Source organism: Dendrobates tinctorius, unplaced genomic scaffold (genome assembly GCF_039654945.1).
Source record: "Dendrobates tinctorius isolate UK_male_01 unplaced genomic scaffold, ASM3965494v1 ptg000004l, whole genome shotgun sequence".
In the NCBI taxonomy this organism is placed as follows: Eukaryota; Metazoa; Chordata; class Amphibia; order Anura; family Dendrobatidae; genus Dendrobates; species Dendrobates tinctorius.
In genome coordinates, this window is record NW_027361672.1 from 42830001 (window position 1) to 42851834 (window position 21834).

The following is a 21834-nucleotide window of genomic DNA, read 5'->3' on the forward strand; positions in this document are numbered from 1 at the left end:
GATATCCTTCACTAGGCAGCCAGAAGGAAATGTCATTGCTCAAATGGGGAAACTTGCTAATTGGCTGAAATAAATAAAAAGATAAGATTATTTTACCACCATACAATTGGAAACATTAAGACTGCATATTATACAAGTGCCTAATTATAAAGAATCAACAAAAATATTTTTTCCCCTTTATGTTGACAGCCATAAATTCCTATTCAACCTATGTTATTAATGTAAAATAAATAACTGGGTTTTTTTGTTTGTTTTTTTTTAAATAAGCCAATTTGATATGAATTAAAGTGAATCTGACTCTAGGTTTTGGGCTGCTTGCTGTAGTTTTGATAAAATCTTTGTTTGAAGATCTACCAGTTCTCTTGATGCTGAGCTCTGTATAACCTCGTCCACATCACTGATTGGCAGGTTTTTGTGAACACTATGCATAGGCATAAAGATGTGAATCAGTGATGGGGCTATACAGAACTCATGAATATAGAGGAGTACATAACAGCAGGTTTACTGGTCCTCGAGTGACAATCCCATGCTGATAAAACAGTGATTTTATCAAAACTACACTAAGCAGCCCAGTAAGTGACACATAGCTGGAATAAGGGACTCTGTCTCTACATTATGGCGCTCTCAGGTTAGGTGGCAAAAACCAGATAAAAGTTTCTCTTTAAGGCAATGAAAAAAAAAATATTGAATGGAGCAGGTTAAACCAGCAGGATAATAGTAATTTAATCAGGTTGGAGATGAAAAAAAAAACTGAAGAACTTCAATGGTATAGTATTTAGAAAAACTTAAATTTGTCATAGGTATCTATAGATTATAATCAGCAATAGAGATGACCAAATCCGAACTGTAAAGTTTGGTGATCGTACCGTAGAGTGAGACAGAGAGAGAGAGAAGAAAAGATAGAGGGATAAAGAGAGAGAGAGAGTAGTAGAGAGGGACAGAGAGAGAAGGGGAAAGAGGGAGAAAGAAAGAAAGAAAGAAAGAAAGAAAGAAAGAAAGAAAGAAAGAAAGAAAAGTTCAGGTCCCTATTGACTTCTATGGGGTTCAGGTTCAAGTTTGGGTAGTTCTGCTACCCGAACCGAACTTTGGATTAAAGTTCGCTCAAACTCTAACATACACGGGTACGCTCATCCCTAATCATCACCAGTCTTGTCTATGGAACGTGTCTGGTTTTGAAGCTCAATTATATATCACTGTTTACTTGACCAACATAGTACATTCCAGAGAATAGATGCAGCACAAGAGGTTTTCACAAAAGGGGATGACATCCAAAGGGCATTAGGAAAATGGAAAATACATGTGGGACAGAAAGAGTCAACAATATAAAGAATGGAGTTCAGTTATAGATAGTTTTATAACAGTGAATAAGAACTTTAAATTATATTAAATAATTCTGAACTGAACTGATTTGTTAAAGACATCAACTAAAATTTACAAAAATTTGCACTAACCACATGGAATACAAATGTGCAATTCACCAGCATGTAATTGACTTTATGGACTGGAAGTAAAGTAAAATATAATGCTGTTGGCACTATTGAAGCTCTCAATCTAAATCCCTATCAGTATGCCATTGGAGTGAGGGAGGAAACCCACGTGAGAAGACCATACAATCTCCTTGATGGGATTTGAACCCAGAACTTCAATGCTGTAAAGGAAGAGCTCTACCCCATAGCCAATGTACTACTAGTTGTCATGAAACTGAAGTGCAGACCAGGTAGCATTATATGGGTGTATTGGGCAGATAGGGGGCATTAAAGCGAGTCGGTCAGCAGTTTTGACCCCTCAAAATTACCGACAGTAGTAAATAGGAGTTATTAAAAGTTTTTTAACCCCCGTCTTGATAGATTATGTATTGGTATGCATGTGTGTGATGCCAAGTCCACTCCATACTTAACAGGCGCTGGCTGTCTTATACATGCCACTCCAATCACTGCAGCTTAAACATTTAAATGCCACTGTCAATCTCTAACAGATGGATTTGAGTGATGTGTAGCAATCGTTTCAGCATCCATAGCAGCATCACGGAGAGACCATGAATTGCTGCTATCACTGTTATGTAACGCAAGCCCTACAACTAATCAGCCCTGGCTTTGCTGCCCCTTCTTTGGATCAATCAGACATCAAAAGGAAGAGTCAGAGCTGCGGCTGACTTCTCACTTTTTCTTGATGTCTGATATGTCCAAAGGCGATGAGAGTGAAGTCAGGGGTTTGGCTGCAGGGCTCGCGAGCCCCGGGAGGCCGAGTGCCAAAGTTATTATTTTACTCAGGGGCGAAGGGGTTATCCGAGTAGTTGTCCGTTCTTTGAAACAATTGCTTTAAGAGGAAAGGGACCTTTGAAATCTAAGCTGTGAATTCTTGACTCAACAATGGTCTTTACACTATGTTCCAAATTATTATGCAAATTGGTTTTGTGTCATAGCATTTCTTTTTTCAATGAAACCCATTGATGGTATTGTGTCTCAGGGTTCTTTGGATCACTGAAATCAATCTTAGATACTTGTGATAATTAGTTTGCCATGTGAGCCCAATAAAAGGAAAACTGGATGTTCCACACTGCTAAGCAAGCCAGAGTTTTCAAGTAACAAGGGAAAGAAAAAGGATCTCTCTGCTGCTGAAAAGCATCAAATAGTGCAATGCCTTGGTCAAGGGATGAAAACATTAGATATTTCCCAAAAACTTAAGCGTGATCATCGTACTGTTAAGAGATTTGTGGCTGATTCTGAGCACAGACGTGTTCGTGCTGATAAAGGCAGAATGAGGAAGGTTTCTGCCAGGCAAGTTCATCTGATCAAGAGAGCAGCTGCTAAAAAGCCATTACAAACCAGCAAACAGATATTTGAAGCTGCTGGTGCTTCTGGAGTCCCTCGAACCTCAAGGTGTAGGATCCTTCAAAGGCTTGCTGTGGTGCATAAACCTACTATTCAGCCACCCCTAAACAGTGCTCACAAGCAGAAACGGTTGTAGTGGGCCCAGACATACCTGAAGACTAATTTTCAAACAGTCTTGTTTACTAATGAGTGTCGAGCAACCCTGGATGGTCCAGATGGATGGAGTAGTGGATGATTGGTGGATGGCCACCATGTCCCAACAAGGCTGCGATGTGAGCAAGGAGGTGGAGGAGTCATGTTTTGGGCCGGAATCATGGGGAAACAACTCTGCAAAGTATATAGAGTTTCTGACTGATAACTTTCTTCCATGGTCTAAAAAGCAGAAACGTGCCTTGAGGAGCAAAATCATCTTCATGCATGACAATGCACCATCTCATGCTGCAAAGAATACCTCTGAGTCATTGGCTGCTATGGGCATAAAAAAAGATAAAATCATGGTGTAGCCACCATCTTCCCCTGACCTCAACCCTATAGAGAACTTTTGGAGTATCATCAAGCAAAAGATCTATGAGGGTGGGAGGCAGCTCACATCAAACAGCAGCTCTGGGAGGCTATTCTGACTTCATGCAAAGAAATACAAGCAGAAACTCTCCAAAAACTCACAACGGATGCAAGAATTGTGAAGGTGATATCAATGAAGGGTTCCTATATTAACATGTAACTTGGCCTGTTAGGATATTTTGGAGTTAAATAGCTTCTTTGTTCAGTGAATGTGACCTCCTAATGCTACAAATTCCACAAATGAGCAGTTCTTTAAAACATATCAAATGTTTAGAAATTCTACTGTGCCTAATAATTTGGAACAGTGCATATTCATTTTGGAGATTATACTGTTATCATTTGGAGGTTTCTTCAATAAAATTAGTTGTATACTATAATGGGTGATGACTTTTATTAGACTGACTGTCATTTGCACTGACCATTTAGGAAAATCAGAGAAAAATATAATTTGCATAATAATTTGGAACATGGTGTAATTATGTTGAATAGCATGCATTTGGTTATAAACCATAATACTGAAGACAAGATTAGACGAGTTCCAGTTGGCAAGCTGTTTGCAGATGCTGAGAGTTATAGTCTTGCAACATCTGGAGAGCCACTGGTTGAACGCTACTAGTATATTGGGTATAAGAACGATAAATCGGATTAAAGGAAATAAATAATGTCTGGGAGTATATACTGAATTAGATTGGTTATACAGTAGTTCCATAGCTAGTTTTACTTTACGTGTGACCTTGTGCATAGCTCTTGCACACCATCAGAATGTAACCTAAGAAGGAATACTCAAACTGTTAAAATAAAAAGTGATTTCAACATTGAGTGACTGTAAGAAAATGTCTTCAAAATAACCTAGTTGTGAAAATTCCTTGTACACACAAAAAGCTAAAAAAGGTATCTGTGATTCATTTTGGATTAATGAAACCCTCAGTGAATCAGCTGTGAAATCAAAGGGATTTCACAGCCTGTTATACGAATAAACCTGTCAAATGAATTAATTTTCTGCAAAAGAGATGCAAAACAATAAGAGGGAGCTACCAGAACACACAGATGAGTGACATATATTACTTCTCATAAATTGCCACACTGAATAAAATGCTTCACATCATAGTCCCCCAGTAAGCAATTATGAGCGTTACTGAACAAAAAAAAGAAAAACATTTTGGAATAATTGCTTTTAGATGCTTGTCGTGAGCACCGAGACTTAAAGAATTGAAATTTTAGCATAATTAAGGAAAATGGCCTAAGATAAATGTGCAGTGTGTTGAGCAGCAGAACCGGAGAGGGATAACCTGTCTTTAGGGAAGAAAATATTTGTACCCATTTATCATCTCACTACGCAGCTCATCTACATGTCTTTCATTTCTGTCAGAGACACCGCACTACTCTCGCTCACAGAGCCAGTGCGCGTGTCCTGAGTACAGAAACAGTGCTAAAAGATACCTGTGTAGCAGGGCAGCAGAGGTGACAATGCGTGCTTCAAACTATTAGTGTCAGGGTCCAGTCAGCGCCGGAAAGTAAAGAGGCACAGGACCTGCGGACACTGAAGTTAGTAAGCTGGCACAGGACCTATGGTCAGGTGACTGCAAGGGGGCGGGGCTTAGCTTCCTGCTTTCAGATATGACAGGACACCATACAACAACTCAGAGTCAGGCAAAACGGAGGTCACAACAGTACGGGCAAACGAGGCACAGGAGGGACAGACAGGTAGTCAGCAAAGCCAAAGGTCATACACAAGAGGGCGACGTGGTACCAAGGGGACGAGCAGAGAGAAGTCGGGTCACAAGCAGAGAGTCATACACGAGAGGTAGCGCAGTACAAGAGGGACAGGCAAAACTCGTAACAGGGACAGAACCGGATCAAAACCAAACAAGCAAGCAAGATATCAGGCACAAGGCACACGTACACACAAGGTCAACTAACTCAGCCGAATGAAAGGAGTATAACTGACACAGGACCTAGGTCCAGTGAGCATTAAATAGCCGCCCTCTGCCAGGGAGAGGCGGAACAATTAACCCCCAGTCTGATCAGGACGGGCCAAAGCGAAACCCCGTCCTGGATCATGACAATTTAATTGCTTAGTTATGTTTTTAACGACGCCAGGATCTTACAAAGCTTTCTCCTTCAGTGTTAATTCAGAATCACAATGTTGTAAATGGTGCGTAATTTTGGATGTGTAAAGTTTTACTATTAGTCTTGGTGACTATTACACTTTAGATTAACCTATGAAATAGCCAAAATATGTCAGTGCACAACAATGTTCCAAGATTGACACTTTTGCGTTCAAATTGCGTTCAAAGAGAACCTGTCAAAAGGTTTTTTTCTTAACCCCTAAATAACATGATCTCTGTAAAGTCAATGTAATGTTTATCACGTGTGTACCTTTGTTTTAAAAGACTGTGTTCTCCATTTTAATACTACTCTATGGCCTCTGTCCAACGTTCTCCACCAGACTAATGTCAATGAATGGCAAGTCTTTTCTACCTGCCAAGATCTCACTCATGCGTTGGCATTCATGGGCGTGATGCATGCACTGACGACATTCAACGCACAGACTATCAATCTGCATATTTGCTGCTCCCGAGAAAGATGGCACTTACACGAGATCTCGGGCGAAAGAACAGGTCATAAGAAAGAGTGACCTGTCAGTCAGTGGTGGCAGGCACGGAAAGTAGGAGAGAGGCCAGAAAGATACAACTTCATTCTCATTTGCATAAAAATTTGCCAAATTTGCCAATAGACTTCTAGAAAATGAAGACACAAACTCATAAAATAATGGTATGCACATGAACAATATTTCAGGGACTCTATATAGATGATGCTAGTTTGGGGTCTAAATGCCTGCTGACAGGACCCTTATATTGACTACTTAAATGTTAAACAGTTGTTATATATTGTAGGGGTTGTACCCACTTGGGTGCAATGGGAAGAAAACAGGGGGCTTATTCCTTTAAAAGTTCATGTGGGTTTATTGCTTCATAAGCCCAGAAGGAAAAACAGAAAGTAAACAGCCTTTAGATCAGGCAAAACAAAATACAAATGTCCATAGCCGGGCTCTGCTATGCCCGGCCTGTGGGCACACAGGCTGGAGTAATGTCCAGTACTCAGGCTCAGTCTGGAGCCACACATGCAAGAGGCCTTCTCCCTCCCAACACACAGAACCATGTGCCAAAAAAAGACTCCATTATATAGGCTGTAACCACACCCAGATGTGAGGCATGTGGGTAGCCAGACCCGCCCATCTCTCATAGCTACCCGCAACCCAGATAAAGGTGCAATAAATGAACCTCTCAGTGCTTTCATGCATTAGTGAAAAATACTCCGGGTTATATCACAGAGACAGGCCATCTCTGTGACACATACCTCCCATTGACTATGCAACCATTAGCCACACTACAATTATATACCGTATTTTCCGCTTTGTAAGACGCACTTACAAAGGGGGGAAAAGGGGGTGCGTCTTACAAAGAGGATATACCTTTGCGCTGCCGCTGAGGGTACTTGCCGCGGCACTCTGTGCCCTGATGCTGCCGCTGCGCTGTCTGCTGGTTCTTACCGCCACCGCCGCGCTCCTGTCCCCTGGTAGTTTCTTCCGCCGCCGCCGCGCTCTGTCCCGTTCAGTGTGGGGGGTCTCTGCCGCACCATGCCTGCTTTCCTGTGTTTTTCTTCCTGGAAAATGGCCGCCGCGCATGCGCAGATGGACATCTCGGCACTGAAATCTCGGGAGATGACAGATTGCGGCGATGGCGGCAAACACCGGGGGACAGGAGCGCGGCGGTGGCGGTAAGAACCGGGGGACAGAGCGCGGCGGTGGCGGTAAGAACCGGGGGACAGAGCGCGGCAGTGGTGGCAAGCACTGGGGGACAGAGTGCAGCGGTGGTGGCAAGCAGGCACCGGGGGACAGAGAATGGCGGTGGTGGCAAGCATCAGGGGACAGAGGGCGGCGGCAATATCAAACACCGGTAGCGGCACGCTGCACATCAAAACACCCCCTCATCCCAGCAGCAATGTTCCACTCCGGCCTCCTCCATCACCACCCCTGGTAAGCAGTAAGACGCATGGATTATAGGATGCACCACCATTTTATTAAAAAAAAGTTTTTTTCCTATTTTCCTCCTCAAAATTTGGGGTGCGTCTTATAATCCGGAGCGTCTTATAAAGCGAAAAATACGGTATATATGATTTTGCAAGTTTTCCCACTTACAAAGAATGGAGAGGTCTGTAATTTTTATCGCTGGTACACTACAACTGTGAGGGACAGAATCTTAAAAAAAATCCAGAAAATCACATTGTTTGATTTGTACATAATTTGCATTTTATTGCATGAAATAAGTATTTGACATAATAGAACAGAACTTAATATTTGGTACAGAAACCTTTCTTTGGAATTACAGAGTTCTGATGTTTCCTGTAGTTCTTGACTAAGTTTGCACACACTGCAGCAGGAATTTTGGACCTCTCCTCTACTGATCTCCAGATATTTCAGGTTTCGGGGCTGTCAATGGACAACAATGAGTTTCAGCTTCTTCCAAATATTTTTTATTAGGTTTAGGTCTGGAGACTGGCTAGGCCACTCCAGGTCCTTGAAATTCTTCTCACGGAGCCACTTCTTAGTTGCACTGGCTGTATGTTTCGGGTCATTGTCATGCTGGAAGACCCAGCCATGACCCATCTTCAATGCTCTTAATGAGATAAGGAGGTTGTTGGCCAAAATCTCATTATACATTACCCCATCCATCCTCCCTTCAATACGTTGCTGTCATCGTTTGCCCTTTGTAGCAAAAACACTCCCAAAATATGATGTTTTCCCCACCATGCTTCGCGGCTGGGATGATGTTCTTGAGGTTGTACTCATTCTTCTTCTTCATCCAAACACGGAAAGTGGAGTTGACACCAAAAAGTTCTATTCTGGACTCATCTGAGCACGACCTTCTCTCATGCCTCCTCTGGATCATCCAGATGGTCACTGGCAAACTTTAAATGGGCCTGAACATGTGCTGATGTGAGCAGAGGGAACTTGCGTGCCCTGCAGGTTTTTAAATCAATGACAGCTAGTGCATTACTAATCATAATGTTTGAGACGGAGGTCCCAGCTCCCTTCAGGTCATTGAACAGGTCCTACCCTGTAGATTTTGAGACTCCTATATATTAAAGAAAAGAGCGACTCCGTTTAATAAACTGCATCCCTAAAAGTATTCAAAATTGCATTCAGGATGTTTGTTAACCCTTTGGGTGCTTAAAAGGAAGTACCGTATTTTTCGGACCATAAGACGCACTATTTTCCCCCCAAATTTTGGGGGAAAGTGGGGGGTGCGTCTTATGGAAGCAATATATTCACCTCCGGGGCTCTGCAGGGCGGTGGTGGCAGCGGGCGGGGCTCTGCGGGGCGGTGGTGGCGGCGGGCTGTGCTCTGGTGCAGGGGCGGTGGCTCTGCCGGCATTTCCTCCAAGCCCGGAGGCACCCCCACACATTCCCTGCTGGCCGCCGCCATGTTGCGGTGGCCTCCGGGAACATGGACGCTGGGAAGATGACCGCCGGTCCGGGGACGGCGCATGCGCGGGTTCAGATCTCGTCCCGAAATCTCGGGGGACGACGAGATCTGAACCCGCGCATGCGCCGTCCCCGGACATGCCGGCTCCCTTCCCAGGTAAGCTGAATTCGGACTGTAAGACGGACCCCCATTTGACACATTATTATTTTTTTCCCTATTTTCCTTCTGAAAATTGGGGTGCGTCTTATGGTCCGGTGCGTCTTATAGTCCGAAAAATACGGTAAAATGTAAAAAAATATATTTTTTTTTACTAAAATGTTGACTTTTTTCCCCTATTTTCACAAAGATAAACAAACATACCTGAATACTGTAATACCCCATATATGGTTGGAAACTACTGTTTGGGCACACGGCAGGGCTGGAAAGTGAAGACGTGCTATTCAACTCTATAGTTGAATAACTCCTATATATTCAGATCTGGCTAGGGATAGCATGTGTGCAATACATTTTTAAGTGCAATACTTTTAAAGTGTAGTCTGCAGTTCTACATGGCATGAAGCTAATACTCATCTATCTTTTCTCTTCACACAGGTATTTATCCAACCTTCTGCTTGTGTTTTCTATCTTCTATGTGTGAACATCATCAGCCCATTTTGCAGAATTTATTTTTTATTTATCCATTGTTCCTGTTTTTTTTTGTTTTGTTTTTTTAAACGTTCAAAGCTATCTCCTTAACATGTTAACTTTATTTTGAGGGTCTCTAAGGCTGGAGTAAGGGTACCGTTACACCTAGCGATGCACCAGCGATCCCGACCAGCGATATGACGCGGTCAGGATCGCTGGTGCATCGCTAGGTGGTCGCTAGTGAGCTGCCACACAGGCAGATCTCATCAGCGACATCACTGGGGACGGGGATCGCTACTTACCTGTCAGACGCGGCGATCCTGCGTCCTCCCGCCCGGCTCCACGCATCGCTCGTCGGCGCCACAGGAAGCGCAGCAGGAAGTGGCCGACGAGGAATGGTCCAGCAGCTTCTCGCGCGATCAGCGATAACAAGCGGGGGAGCCGGTCGGAGGTAAGTATCACATGCAGCGATATCGCTAACAATATCGCTGCAACGTCACAAAATCGGTGACTTTACAGCGATATTGCTAGCGATATTGCGGTGTGTAACGGGGGCTTAACACTAGAGATTTTAAAATTGGTCCAATTTTGATGCAGGAAAGTCGGATGACTGTAATGCAAGTGTCAAGCGAGTGTAATGAATTTTTCATGTGAGTACAATCCGATTTTTCACACCTAGCATCCGATTTACATCCAATTGCAGTGATTGCTATGCAACTGCAATGCGATTTTAACGCAAGCTTATACATAGAGCAATTCTGTGTCATTTACACATCCTTTTCAAACGAAATATTCTTTAAAACATATAGATAGAGAATAAAAGCCGACAATTCATGTGCCGAGTACAGTAAAATCACAGAGTGACAGGTGAGAACAGAACAGATATTTACACATAGAATACATAGATATATAGATGTCAGTGACACACACAAATACAATTCTGGCGAAAATGAAGAGACCACTGCAAAATTTTCAGTTTGTCTGATTTTTCTCTTCATAGGTATATTTCTGAGTAAAATGTAAATTGCTCTTTTATTCTATAAACTACTTCCAAGCACTAAATGTTGTACTTATTATCAGAAAATGAGAAATGGTCAAAATAACAAAAAATGCAGTGCTTGCAGACCTCAAATAATGCTAAAAAACAAAGAAACAACAATACTAATGTTTTAACTCATGAAGAGTTCTGAAATCAATATTTTGTGGAATAACCATGATTTTTAATCACAGCTTTCATGCATCTTGGCATGCTTTCCACCAGTCTTTCGCACTGCTTTTGGGTGACCTTATGCCACTCCTGGTACAAAAATTTAAGCAGGTTTTTGTTTGATGGCTTGTGACTATCCATTTTCCTCTTGATTACATTCCAGAGGTTTTCAATGGGGTTCAGGTCTGGAGATTGGGCTGGCCATGACAGGGATTGATGTCGTGGTCCTTCATCCACACATTGATTGACCTAGCTGTATGGCAAGGCGCATTGTTCTGCTGGAAAAATTAGTCCTCAGAATTGGGGAACATTGCCAGAGCAGAAAGAATCAACTGTTTTTCCAGGATAACCTTGTATGCGGCTTGATTCATAAGTCCTTCACAAAGATTAATCTGCCCAATTCCAACCTTGCTGAAGCATCCCCAGATCATTACCGATCCTCCACCAAACTTCAAAGTGGGTGCAAGACACTGTGGCTTGTACGCCTCTCCAGGTCTCCGTCTAACCAATAGACAACCAGGTGTTGGGCAAAGCTGAAAATTACACTCATAAGAGAAGATTACCTTACTCTAGTCCTCTATGGTCCAATCCTTATCGTCTTTGGCAAACTTCAGCCTGGCTCTTCTTTGCTTCTCATTGATAAAAGGCTTTTATGCTAGCTTTACAGGACATGAGCCCTGTCTCTTGGAACCTGTTATGAACTGTTCTTGCCCTGCACGTCACTCTAGCTGCCATTTGCCATTCCTTTTGTAGATCACTGTTATGATTGAGTCACCGTAGGAGGCAGACACAAAAATAGAAGCTACGTCCAGAAAACCAGAGAAGTTGGCAACTATCAGATTGCAGACCCCCTGAACCTATCAACACAACTAGCAGTAGCCGTGGGGGGTTCCTACGGAGCCCTAGACCCCTCGATCACAGCCGGAGAGCTAAATAGCTTAAAGACAGAAAAGGAAATCTAAACTGCCCCAGAGCAGACCCCAAAGTAAAAAGGCAGCCCCCAACATATAATGACGGTGAAGCAAGATGAAAAAACACTCACACAGATAGAAAGATAGGCTGGGCAAACGATGGGGCCCAAGCTAACTAAACAGAACAGGAAAGGAAGGTTGCTGTCTGCAATTTGCCAAAACCCTATCAAAGACATAAGCCAACAAGCTGATATGGAAAAAGACCCTGAAGCAGCTAGGCTTCAAAAACTAAATCAGCACTCAGGTATTTTCAGAAGACAGAGCTAAAGGAATTCAGCTCACCCCAGCAGGGAATGGCAGAAATCCAGATAAACAAAGCAAAACAAAGTCAAAGCACAAATGCAAAAAGCCGAGCAGAAAACTTAGCTTTAGAAGAGAAGGAATTCAGACTGGACTCCAAGGATCCCACAGAGAAATCACCCGCAGGGCAGAAGGCCGTCGGCAGCCTAATATCCAGTCAGTAACTCCACTCAGCCAGTCATCATCATCAGGCTCAGGTGTTTGATAATCAGGCTCACTACCTTTCTTCACCAGAAGAGGGAGTTCCTCGGGCCTCAGTAGTGAAGGGGAAAATGAACTCACAACAGATCACTTGATGTCATCCTACGGTTGCCGAGTGACATTCGAAAAAGATGACGGTCATCCTGGTCAGTGGAGAGTCGTTTTCGCCCTCTGCCGGTCTGTAGCTTTGTTGTCCCTAATGTCTGCTGCTTGACCTTGTTGTAATGGACTGCCATCTTAGAAATTTTAAGGATGGAGGCAACATGATGCTCACTGTATCCCTCTGCTAGTAAAGCCAGAATTGAGCCCTTCTTTTCCTCACTCAAGACTTTTCTTTTCAACCCCTCTGGCATGGTTAAAAGTTATTTTTTCATTCCTATTACTTTTGGGATATTACTAGCACTTGTTTTGCCATCCAGCTTGTCCTATTGCAAGAGGATTGTGAACACCACAGCAGGGTTTTTTATACTTCCCTTGTTAAATAAAATTTGGTTCAGGTGATCACCTAATCAGAAGCACATTAAGTAGTATGAGGTGTACTCTGGTTGGAATTCAACTGACAATGGAATGGCTGTCAGACATGTAGAGAAGCTGATTTTTATAGAACTGTGCAGTGGTCTCTTAATTTTTGCCAGAGCTGTATATATATATATATATATTTAAAAGAAGAAAAGCCAGCAATTCATCTGCCGTGTACTGTAAAATCGCTGCAGTAGCCGACAGGATAGAAGAGATGGATTACATACAGTAAATACATATAGAATAGATAGATATATAGCGGTCAGTGACAAGTACAATTAGTGCAGTGTGTGTACAGCTTACTGTACATGTATTTAATTTAAGCCGATGACTGGGGGCCGATGTTTATAGCCTGGGAAGAGGGTAATACCCATGGAGCTTCCCAGGCTATTAATATCAGCTCATTGCTGTATACATAGCCTTTACTGGCTATTGAATTGGGGAATCCCCCCCAAAAAAATGATGTAGGGTCCCTCTATAATTAATAACCAGCAAAGGCTATGCAGACAGCTGCGGGCTGATATTAATAGCGTAGGAAGGGGCCATGGATACTGCCCACCCAGGCTAAAAACATCAGCTCTCAGCCACCCCAGAAAAGGTGCATCTCTAAGATGTGCCAATTCTGGCACTTAGCCTCGCTCTTCCCACTTCCCCTGTAGCGGTGGAAAGTGGGGTGATATTTGGGAGTTCATGTCACCTTTGTCTGATTACACCATGACACGTTTTCACACACACTTTTGGCAAACATGAAGTAGGTTTTGGCAAACCACAGCTGGGCTTGAAGGTTTTCTTCATAAGAAAAGCCTTCTGTCTTGCTATGCTACCCCACAGGGCAGACATATGAAGAATACAGAAGATTGTTGTCACATGTAGTACACAACCAGTACTTGTCAGAAATTCTTGCACTTTCTTTAATGCTGCTATTGGCCTCTTGGCAGCACCCAGAACTTTTTTTCTCGTCTTTTCATCTATTTTTGAGGGAAGTCCAGTCCTAGGTAATGTCACTGTAGTGTGAAATTTCAGACACTTCTTGATGACAATCTTTGGAGTGTTCCATGGTATATCTAATACCTTGGAAAATGTTTTGTACCCATCTCCTGACTGATAACTTTTAATAATGAGATAGGTTGTGTTGTAAAATGTATACAAACTTAGGCTTTTGCTGTAAAATGCAACTAGGAAAATGTCAGAAAAATCCTACTAGAACAGCTAAACTTTAAATGGGGTTAATCAGAACCATTTTAACTGATGGCAGCTGTGTAACATAATAACATAGTAACATAGTTAGTAAGGCCGAAAAAAGACAATAGTCCATCCAGTTCAGCCTATAAAATTCTGTCAGAATAAATCCCCAGATCTACGTCCTTCTAAAGAACCTAACAATAACTGTAAGATACAATACTGTTACGCTCCAGGAAGACATCCAGGCCTCTCTTGAACCCTTCGACTGAGTTCGCCATCACCACCTCCTCAGGCAGGGAATTCCAGATTCTCACTGCCCTAACTGTAAAGAATCCTCTTCTATGTTGGTGGAGAAACCTTTTCTCCTCCAGACACAGAGAATGCCCCCTTGTGACCGTCACTTTCCTTGGTATAAACAGATCCTCGGAGAGATATTTGTATTGTCCCCTTATATACTTATACATGGTTATTAGATCGCCTCTCAGTCGTCTTTTTTCTAGACTAAATAATCCTAATTTTGCTAATCTCTCTAGGTATTGAAGTTCCCCCATCCCCTTTATTAATTTTGTTGCCCTCCTTTGTACCCGCTCTAGTTCCATTATATCCTTCCTGAGTGCCGGTGACCAAAACTGTACACAGTACTCCATGTGTGGTCTAACCACAGATTTGTACAGAGGCAGTATAATGCTCTCATCATGTGTAGCCAGACCTCTTTTAATGCACCCCATGATCCTGTTTGCCTTGGCAGCCGCTGCCTGGCACTGGCTGCTCCAGGTAAGTTTATCATTAACTAGGATCCCCAAGTCCTTCTCCATGTCAGATTTACGCAGTGGTTTACCGTTCAGTGTGTAATGGTGATATTGATTCCTTCTTTCCATGTGTATAACCTTACATTTATCATTGTTAAACTGCATCTGCCACCTTTCGGCCCAAGTTCCCAACTTATCCAGATCCATCTGTAGCAGAATACTATCTTCTCTTGAATAGACTGCATTACATAGTTTTGTATCATCTGCAAATATCGATATTTTACTGTGCAAACCTTCTACCAGATCGTTAATAAATATGTTGAAGAGAATAGGTCCCAACACCGACCCCTGCGGTACCCCACTGGTCACAGCGACCCAGTTACAGAATATACCATTTATAACCACCATCTGCTTTCTATCACTAAGCCAGTTACTTACCCATTTACACACATTTTCCCCCAGACCCAGCATTCTCATTTTGTGTACCAACCTCTTGTGTGGCACGGTATCTTTGGAAAAATCAAGATATACCACATCCAATGACTCACCTTGGTCCAGTCTATAGCTTACCTCTTCATAAAAACTGATTAGATTGGTTTGACAGGAGCGATTCCTCATAAACCCATGCTGATATGGTGTTAAACAGTTATTCTCATTGAGATAATCCAGAATAACATCCCTCAGAAACCCTTCAAATATTTTACCTACAATAGAGGTTAGACTTACTGGCCTATAATTTCCAGGCTCACTTTTAGAGCCTTTTTTGAATATTGCTATGTGCCAGTCCTCTGGAACAGACCCTGTCGCTATAGAGTCTCTAAATATAAGAAATAATGGTTTGTCTATTACATTACTTAGTTCTCTTAGTACTCGTGGGTGTTTGCCATCCGGACCTGGAGATTTATCTATTTTAATCTTATTTAGCCGGATTTGCACTTCTTCTTGGGTTAGATTGGTGACCCTTAATATAGGGTTTTCTCTGTCTCTCGGCATTTCACCTAGCATTTCATTTTCCACCGTGGAGAAGAAGGTGTTTAATGTATTAGCTTTTTCCTCATCATTTACAACCATACTTTCCTCACAATTTTTTAATGGGCTTACACTTTCACTTTTGATTCTTTTACTATTGATATAGCTGAAGAACAGCTTGGGATTAGTTTTACTCTCCTTAGCAATGTGCTTCTCTGTTTCCTTTTTGGCAGCTTTAATTTTTTTTTAGATAAAGAATTTTTCTCCTTATAGTTTTTTAGAGCATCAACAGTGCCATCCTGCTTTAGTAGTTTAAATGCTTTCTTTTTACTGTTAATTGCTCCTCTTACTTCTTTGTTTCGCCACATTGGGTTTTTCCTATTTCTTGTCCTTTTATTCCCACAAGGTATAAACCGCTTACAGTGCCTAATAATGATGACTAGTACTACTATTTACCATGAGTGTAAATCTGATTGTCTAATTATTATCACAATCACACTCCCAATTATAATTTTACCCCTAAAAATGATTTGCTTGTTTCTCAAAAGATTTGCACAGATTAAGATTGACAGTGGAAAAAGTTTTGAAATGATTCTTCTTGGTATGATCTTATTTTTTACATAACAAAATCGCAGTCATTTTCACAGAGGTGTGTAGACTTATTATATCCACTCTAACTGCTTCGGTTTCTCATTTAATTTTAATTTATTTTCACATGTGCTATCTTTGAACAAAAAGGATTGGTTTCTATGGCAACCAGTTTTATTGTATTGGAGTACAGAGTGAAAGTTGTTTCAACACTATATAACATCTCCTTTTCGTAAAATCTTATAAATAATTGATTTCTTCATTCAAAAATAAGCAAAAAAAATGCACAGTGTGCAAATACAAAAATGCATTGATACTGAAGGAGCAACATAGCCTAACTTTAAACGTAGTATTAGTATGGGGTATTACAATTTCACTGTGTGCAGAATTATTAGGAAACTTGTATTTTTGATGATTAATTCTATTATTAAACAACTAAAGTGCTATCGGTCAATCTAAGGGTTAATAAACCTGAAACATGAATATTTAAAACAGTAAATGTGAGGTTTTGCCTTTTTTTTAGTAGAATATCTATTTGCACTTTATTATTATTATGCAACTATAAGTGTGCGGAATTATTATGCAACTAACTGCAAAATGTAAATTGTCGTAGGTCAATTGTTTATTTTTATCAGTTTTCATGAGAATAACAACCAAACGAATCAAAATGTATAAAAGCACTTTTTTTGAAATGTCACAGTGGCCAATAATATTGCTGAACGTCTGTTCAATAAAAGTCATAATCCCTCCATGGAGTCTGTTCAGTTTCTTTATGTGCTGATGATCAACTTTGGGGCAGCACTAACAGCAGCCTTCCAGACACTGTTCAGAGAGGTCTACTGTTTTCCTTCACCATAAATCTCCCTTTTAAGAAAGGCCCCTCAATTTCTCAATAGGGTTTAGGCCAAGGTGAAGAAAGGGCCATGTCATTATTTCATCCATAAAGAGGTTGTCCACTACTTATACATTGATGGCCTATCCTTAGGATAGGTCATCAATGTCTGATCAGCAGGGGTCCGGCACCAAGCACCCCCGCCAATCAGCTGTTATCTTGCAGTGTTATCTTGCGGTGGCCACTTGTCGTGGCAGATGCAGGGTATTACACATCTGCCTTCTATATCAATAAATATATCTTAACTCAATAGGAGGCGGATGTGCAGTAACAAGCCCTGGCCATTACAAGTTGACGGCCAGCTCCGCAAATACTTGCAGCCGGCACCACCAGTAACAGCTGATCCGCGGTGAGGCCAAAATCCGGCCGATCAGACATTCATGAACTTTTCTAAAAATAGGCCATCAATGTAAAAGTAGTGGACAACCTCTTTAAGGCCTTTACTGGCAACCAAGCAGTGGAGACTTTTATGTATGTGATCTAGCATTGTCCTGCATAAAATCATGGTTTTCTTGAAAGATGCAGACTTTTTCCTGAACTAGTGCTTGAAGAAAGTGTCATCTGAAAACTGACAAACGGCTTAGGAGTTAATTTTGAATCAATGTTCAATCCAAAAAGGTCCAAAAAACTCATCTTTAATAATACCAGCCATCAGCAGTACCCCACCTTGACCTTGCTGGTGTTTGCGTCAAAGTGGAGGTCTGTGCCTGTTACCAATCCAGGCACGGGCCCATCCATCTGGTCCATCAAGGGTCACTCATCTCTTCAGTTTATAAAACCTTTAAAAATCTGTCTTCAGATATTTCTTGACTCATTTCAACGTGTTGGTTGGGTTTCAGCACTCCTTACCTTGTCCATGTCTCTGAGCAATGAACAACTTATACTCCACAAAGGTTGAAATTCTGGAATGTGACAGCACTGGAGGATAATGGCTTCGTGGTCAATTCTCATTTGATTCTTCTCAAATCTTTAGCAGTTAATATGCTTTTTTGTGGCCCTATTGGCTATTTGCAGCAAAATGTTGATAGTTCTGTGATCACGCCGCATAATCGTAGTAATTTCAAGAATATTGCATCCCTCTGTAAGATTTTTCAAAGTCAGTTAAATGCTCTCATTTTTCAATTTTGACTAAGGAAAGCAAAGTGCCTAATAATTCTGCACACCTTGATAAAGGGAGTTGTGTCCTTAGGCCTCACCCTCTCTCATTACACAAATACACATCACCTGATCTGCTTCAACCAATAAGCATGCAAGTTTATACAGCTTGGAGTTGGAAATCTGCATAAAAATGATGATATGGTGAAAATACTCACTTGCCTAATTCTCATACAGCGTAAATGTGCAGTGATATAGGTCAAAGTCATCTACAATGCCAATTAACATTTTATTACTATACATAATAGTACATGTATATTTTTACAGGCCAGATTTTCACACAATTAAAATCCTTACATACAATGCAAGACTAATAACTAACAATAGGATTAGGCGATCCACAAATGTGATCATAGGATTGCACTGAGCTCTTAATGAGGACATGTAAAAAAAGGAGATGAAGAGGATGTGTACCAATGTGTGACATTAGATCAGAAGGGAAATATTTCTCTCAAAATGTCAGTGTCACGAGTAAGACTACACAAAGCGCTGGTAGCGAGGATCATTTCAAAAGCCTTTATTGTATAGAATGTCAAAGCGGCTTAGAAGGCAAGATGCACACCGGGGACTAAAGGCAACATATCAGTCTAGTCTGCAAAAGATAAGGAGCCCTGACCAACTCAAAGATAAGTCTCTAAATGTATCCAAACTGTACATGCTAGGACAGATTCCATTATAATAGATGCATTGTCTGTTTCCTACAGGAGTTCACAGTCCATTCCCATATGGTATTATTGTACGACCTTATTATCAAGCTAGGTTTGCATTATCTTTTTATATATTTTATAAAAAGCAGTTTTGGGGCCAAAGTATATTGTATTATTTCTTCACTTACCGTATATTATGCATCTTCTGTTGTTTAATGTTATTGTTTTCTTATTGCAGAAGTTAGATACTATTAGTATGGTTTTAAATATTTAGTAAGTCCGATTCAATCAGTTATTCTCTGCTATACCCTGTGCTACTTGGATCTGGTATTACATTAGGTGTTAGAAACTGAAAAATAAGGATATTTCATTCTTAAAGCTAGAGAGGAAAAAACAACTTTATTAAAACATGGGGCTGTTTTGTAAAAAAAATAATCCTGCAATGTTATTAATCATTGTGCAGTGTAAGCATGTGCAACAATTGTCTAATGACAATTCACTTATTTATTGCTCACTGGATCTTTTACAATGGCTTATTTTTATTTGTTGGCATATTATCCACTAATCGTTAAGAAAGGGGACAAGAGGAAAGGCTAGAAGTCTCAAAATTAATCAAAAAGACAAAAAAAACCTAAAAATTGGGTAAACATCTTTACTAAATTTAGTATGACTAATATCTACTTTGTAAACAAAAAAAAAGACAAATTTTTGTGTTTTTTCTTTGTATTTTTGCATTCTGTGCAAGTTAGGTTGTGGCCTCACTCTCCTGAGCTGGAAATTGTATTTAAAGGCTTCCCCCGACTGGTGTCCACTGGTTGGGACCCGGTCCTTGTCTGCCCTTATTCACACAGACGTCAACTTTGACACATGATAAGGTTATTAATACTAGACAGTGTAGGACCGCCCAAACCACAGTCACCTTGTCGATGGTGGGACGGCTTTTATGCTATGTTTGATCAAATACAGTATTACTAAGAACCCTGTATGATTTAAATGCACTTTTGCTTTTTACTTATTTAATTACAGCAGGGTTTTTTTCATTCTGTCTTTTGTAGGTTTTGTCTGCTTTTTGGCCATGTGAACATGCATTTATATGCTGCATGTGTACCAACTCCAACCAAGCTCAATTTTTGTGTTTTATCTACTTTGTAAAATTGCAACTCTTTGATCTCAAAGAAATAATAATGATCGTGCCAGGGATACTGTTTATACCACACCTAATGAAAAAGAGCATTAAAATTGTGCAATAAGATTGGCAGGACTCTGGCATGACATCCCTGCTAGTGGTTTGGCAGACTGACCAGGGTCATGTGAACTTTTTCAGTTTACCTTCAAATACGGTCACTATTGGTGCATCTGGGATTTAAAATGCCCCCACCAATAGGGTCCTGAGATGTCATTCTAATAGATGGTGTCAGGTTCAGGTTTTGGGTGGTCTTCAAGAAAGACCTCGTATATTGAATTGTTGCCAAATCAGGTGCGCTTCGATCGGAGCAGAGTGAGACGAGATGGACACAGGAGACGTATCTCTGGATACAAACCATTTGAAGCATAATTGGACATTTCCAGCTTATATTCATTGCTAGAGAATGGTTTTGGATGCGTGATTCGATATTGATGAACTATCCTAGAGATGGATCGTTCATATTGAAGTTATAGGCAGCCACTTTAATAGCCACTTTATTAAAGACAACTGCCCTTTCAGGATTGGAATGTCTCTACAGAGAAATTTTAGAAATGATCCTTAAGTGAAGGATAAATTCAACAGTATCATTGTGAAGTCCACATTATGAACTTGTTCACATGCTGAAATTTTTTGACACACTTTTTTCCGCTAGTTTTTCAAGGGTAAAAAATGCAACACTGTAAAGTACAAGCAAAGTGAATGAGAATTCTGAAATCTCATGCACATGCTACATTTTTTACTTGTGGATTTGAGCTATTAAAGCTTTCTTTTGAAATCTTCAGCATGCCATTTCTTTTAGTGTTTTTACCGTAAAAAGTAAAAATGCATGAAAAATGTACATAAAGAAGTATCAAAAAGGTAAATATTTTAGGAGGTGTTTTTTCTACTCTCTGGGAAAATCTAGATCAATAACTTTGAACAAGACATAACCCATTGTAGGGTTACAGGTACACATGAATTGGCCAATTTATGCGCTAAGCATTCTCAATTTTTCATACTTCTAATGCAGTAATGCAGTTCAATTTTCATACTTCATGTTTGCAAGCTATGGCGCTACAGAGTGCTGCCTTATTTATTTGATTATATATGAGTTGGTGACTCAAGCACCTGTTCACACCTAGTCTATGTTTTGATGTGACGGTCAGTTTTTTGAGATTTGTATTCAGTAGCCTTCTGACTGAGCACTCCGCCTCTTAGCCTCAGGCGTTTTTAATTTAATCACAGCAGGACCCTCCCCCTCCATAGAAATATAGATTTTAGTCCAAGAGAGGATTCACAGGTTCCCATACAGATGAAGACTTTAATCTAAGAGAGGTTTGGCAGTGTTAGCTCCTGGAAAACGAGAGTCGCATTAACATGGCTTCCAGGTACACATGAATTGGCCAATTTATGCACTAAGCATTCTCAATTTTTCATATCTCTAGTGCAGTAATGCAGTTCAATTTTCATATTTCATGTTTGCAAGCTATGGCGCTACAGAGTGCTGCCTTTGCCTTATTTGATAACCCATTGTAAGGTTTTTCTCATGCAAGAGTGTAAAAAGTATACTGAGAATGGTGTGATTAAGGAGAAGCATCCCCCAAAAGCTTATCCTGTGGACATAAACAACTCGTTGATGAAAGAGGACAGGAAGAATCATTCTGAAGATCTGGTGGTGCACACTCAAGCAAACTGAACCTAATAGAATGCTGGGGCTCCAGATCATGTCTCAGCACACTGCTTGCTGTTTTCTAGCACAGATGAGCTAATAAAACTGCAACAGAC

General features: G+C 40.9%; 1 protein-coding gene across 1 annotated transcript in view; it reads right to left on the reverse strand.

Moving 5' to 3' along the window:
• FARS2 (phenylalanyl-tRNA synthetase 2, mitochondrial) overlaps positions 1 to 21834 on the reverse strand; it is a 478466-nt gene that overhangs the window by 131379 nt on the left and 325253 nt on the right. The window contains 1 exon segment of the mRNA XM_073567345.1: positions 1 to 64. This exon segment is cut by the window's left edge and continues 88 nt beyond it. Coding sequence (XP_073423446.1) covers positions 1 to 64 — 64 coding nt within the window.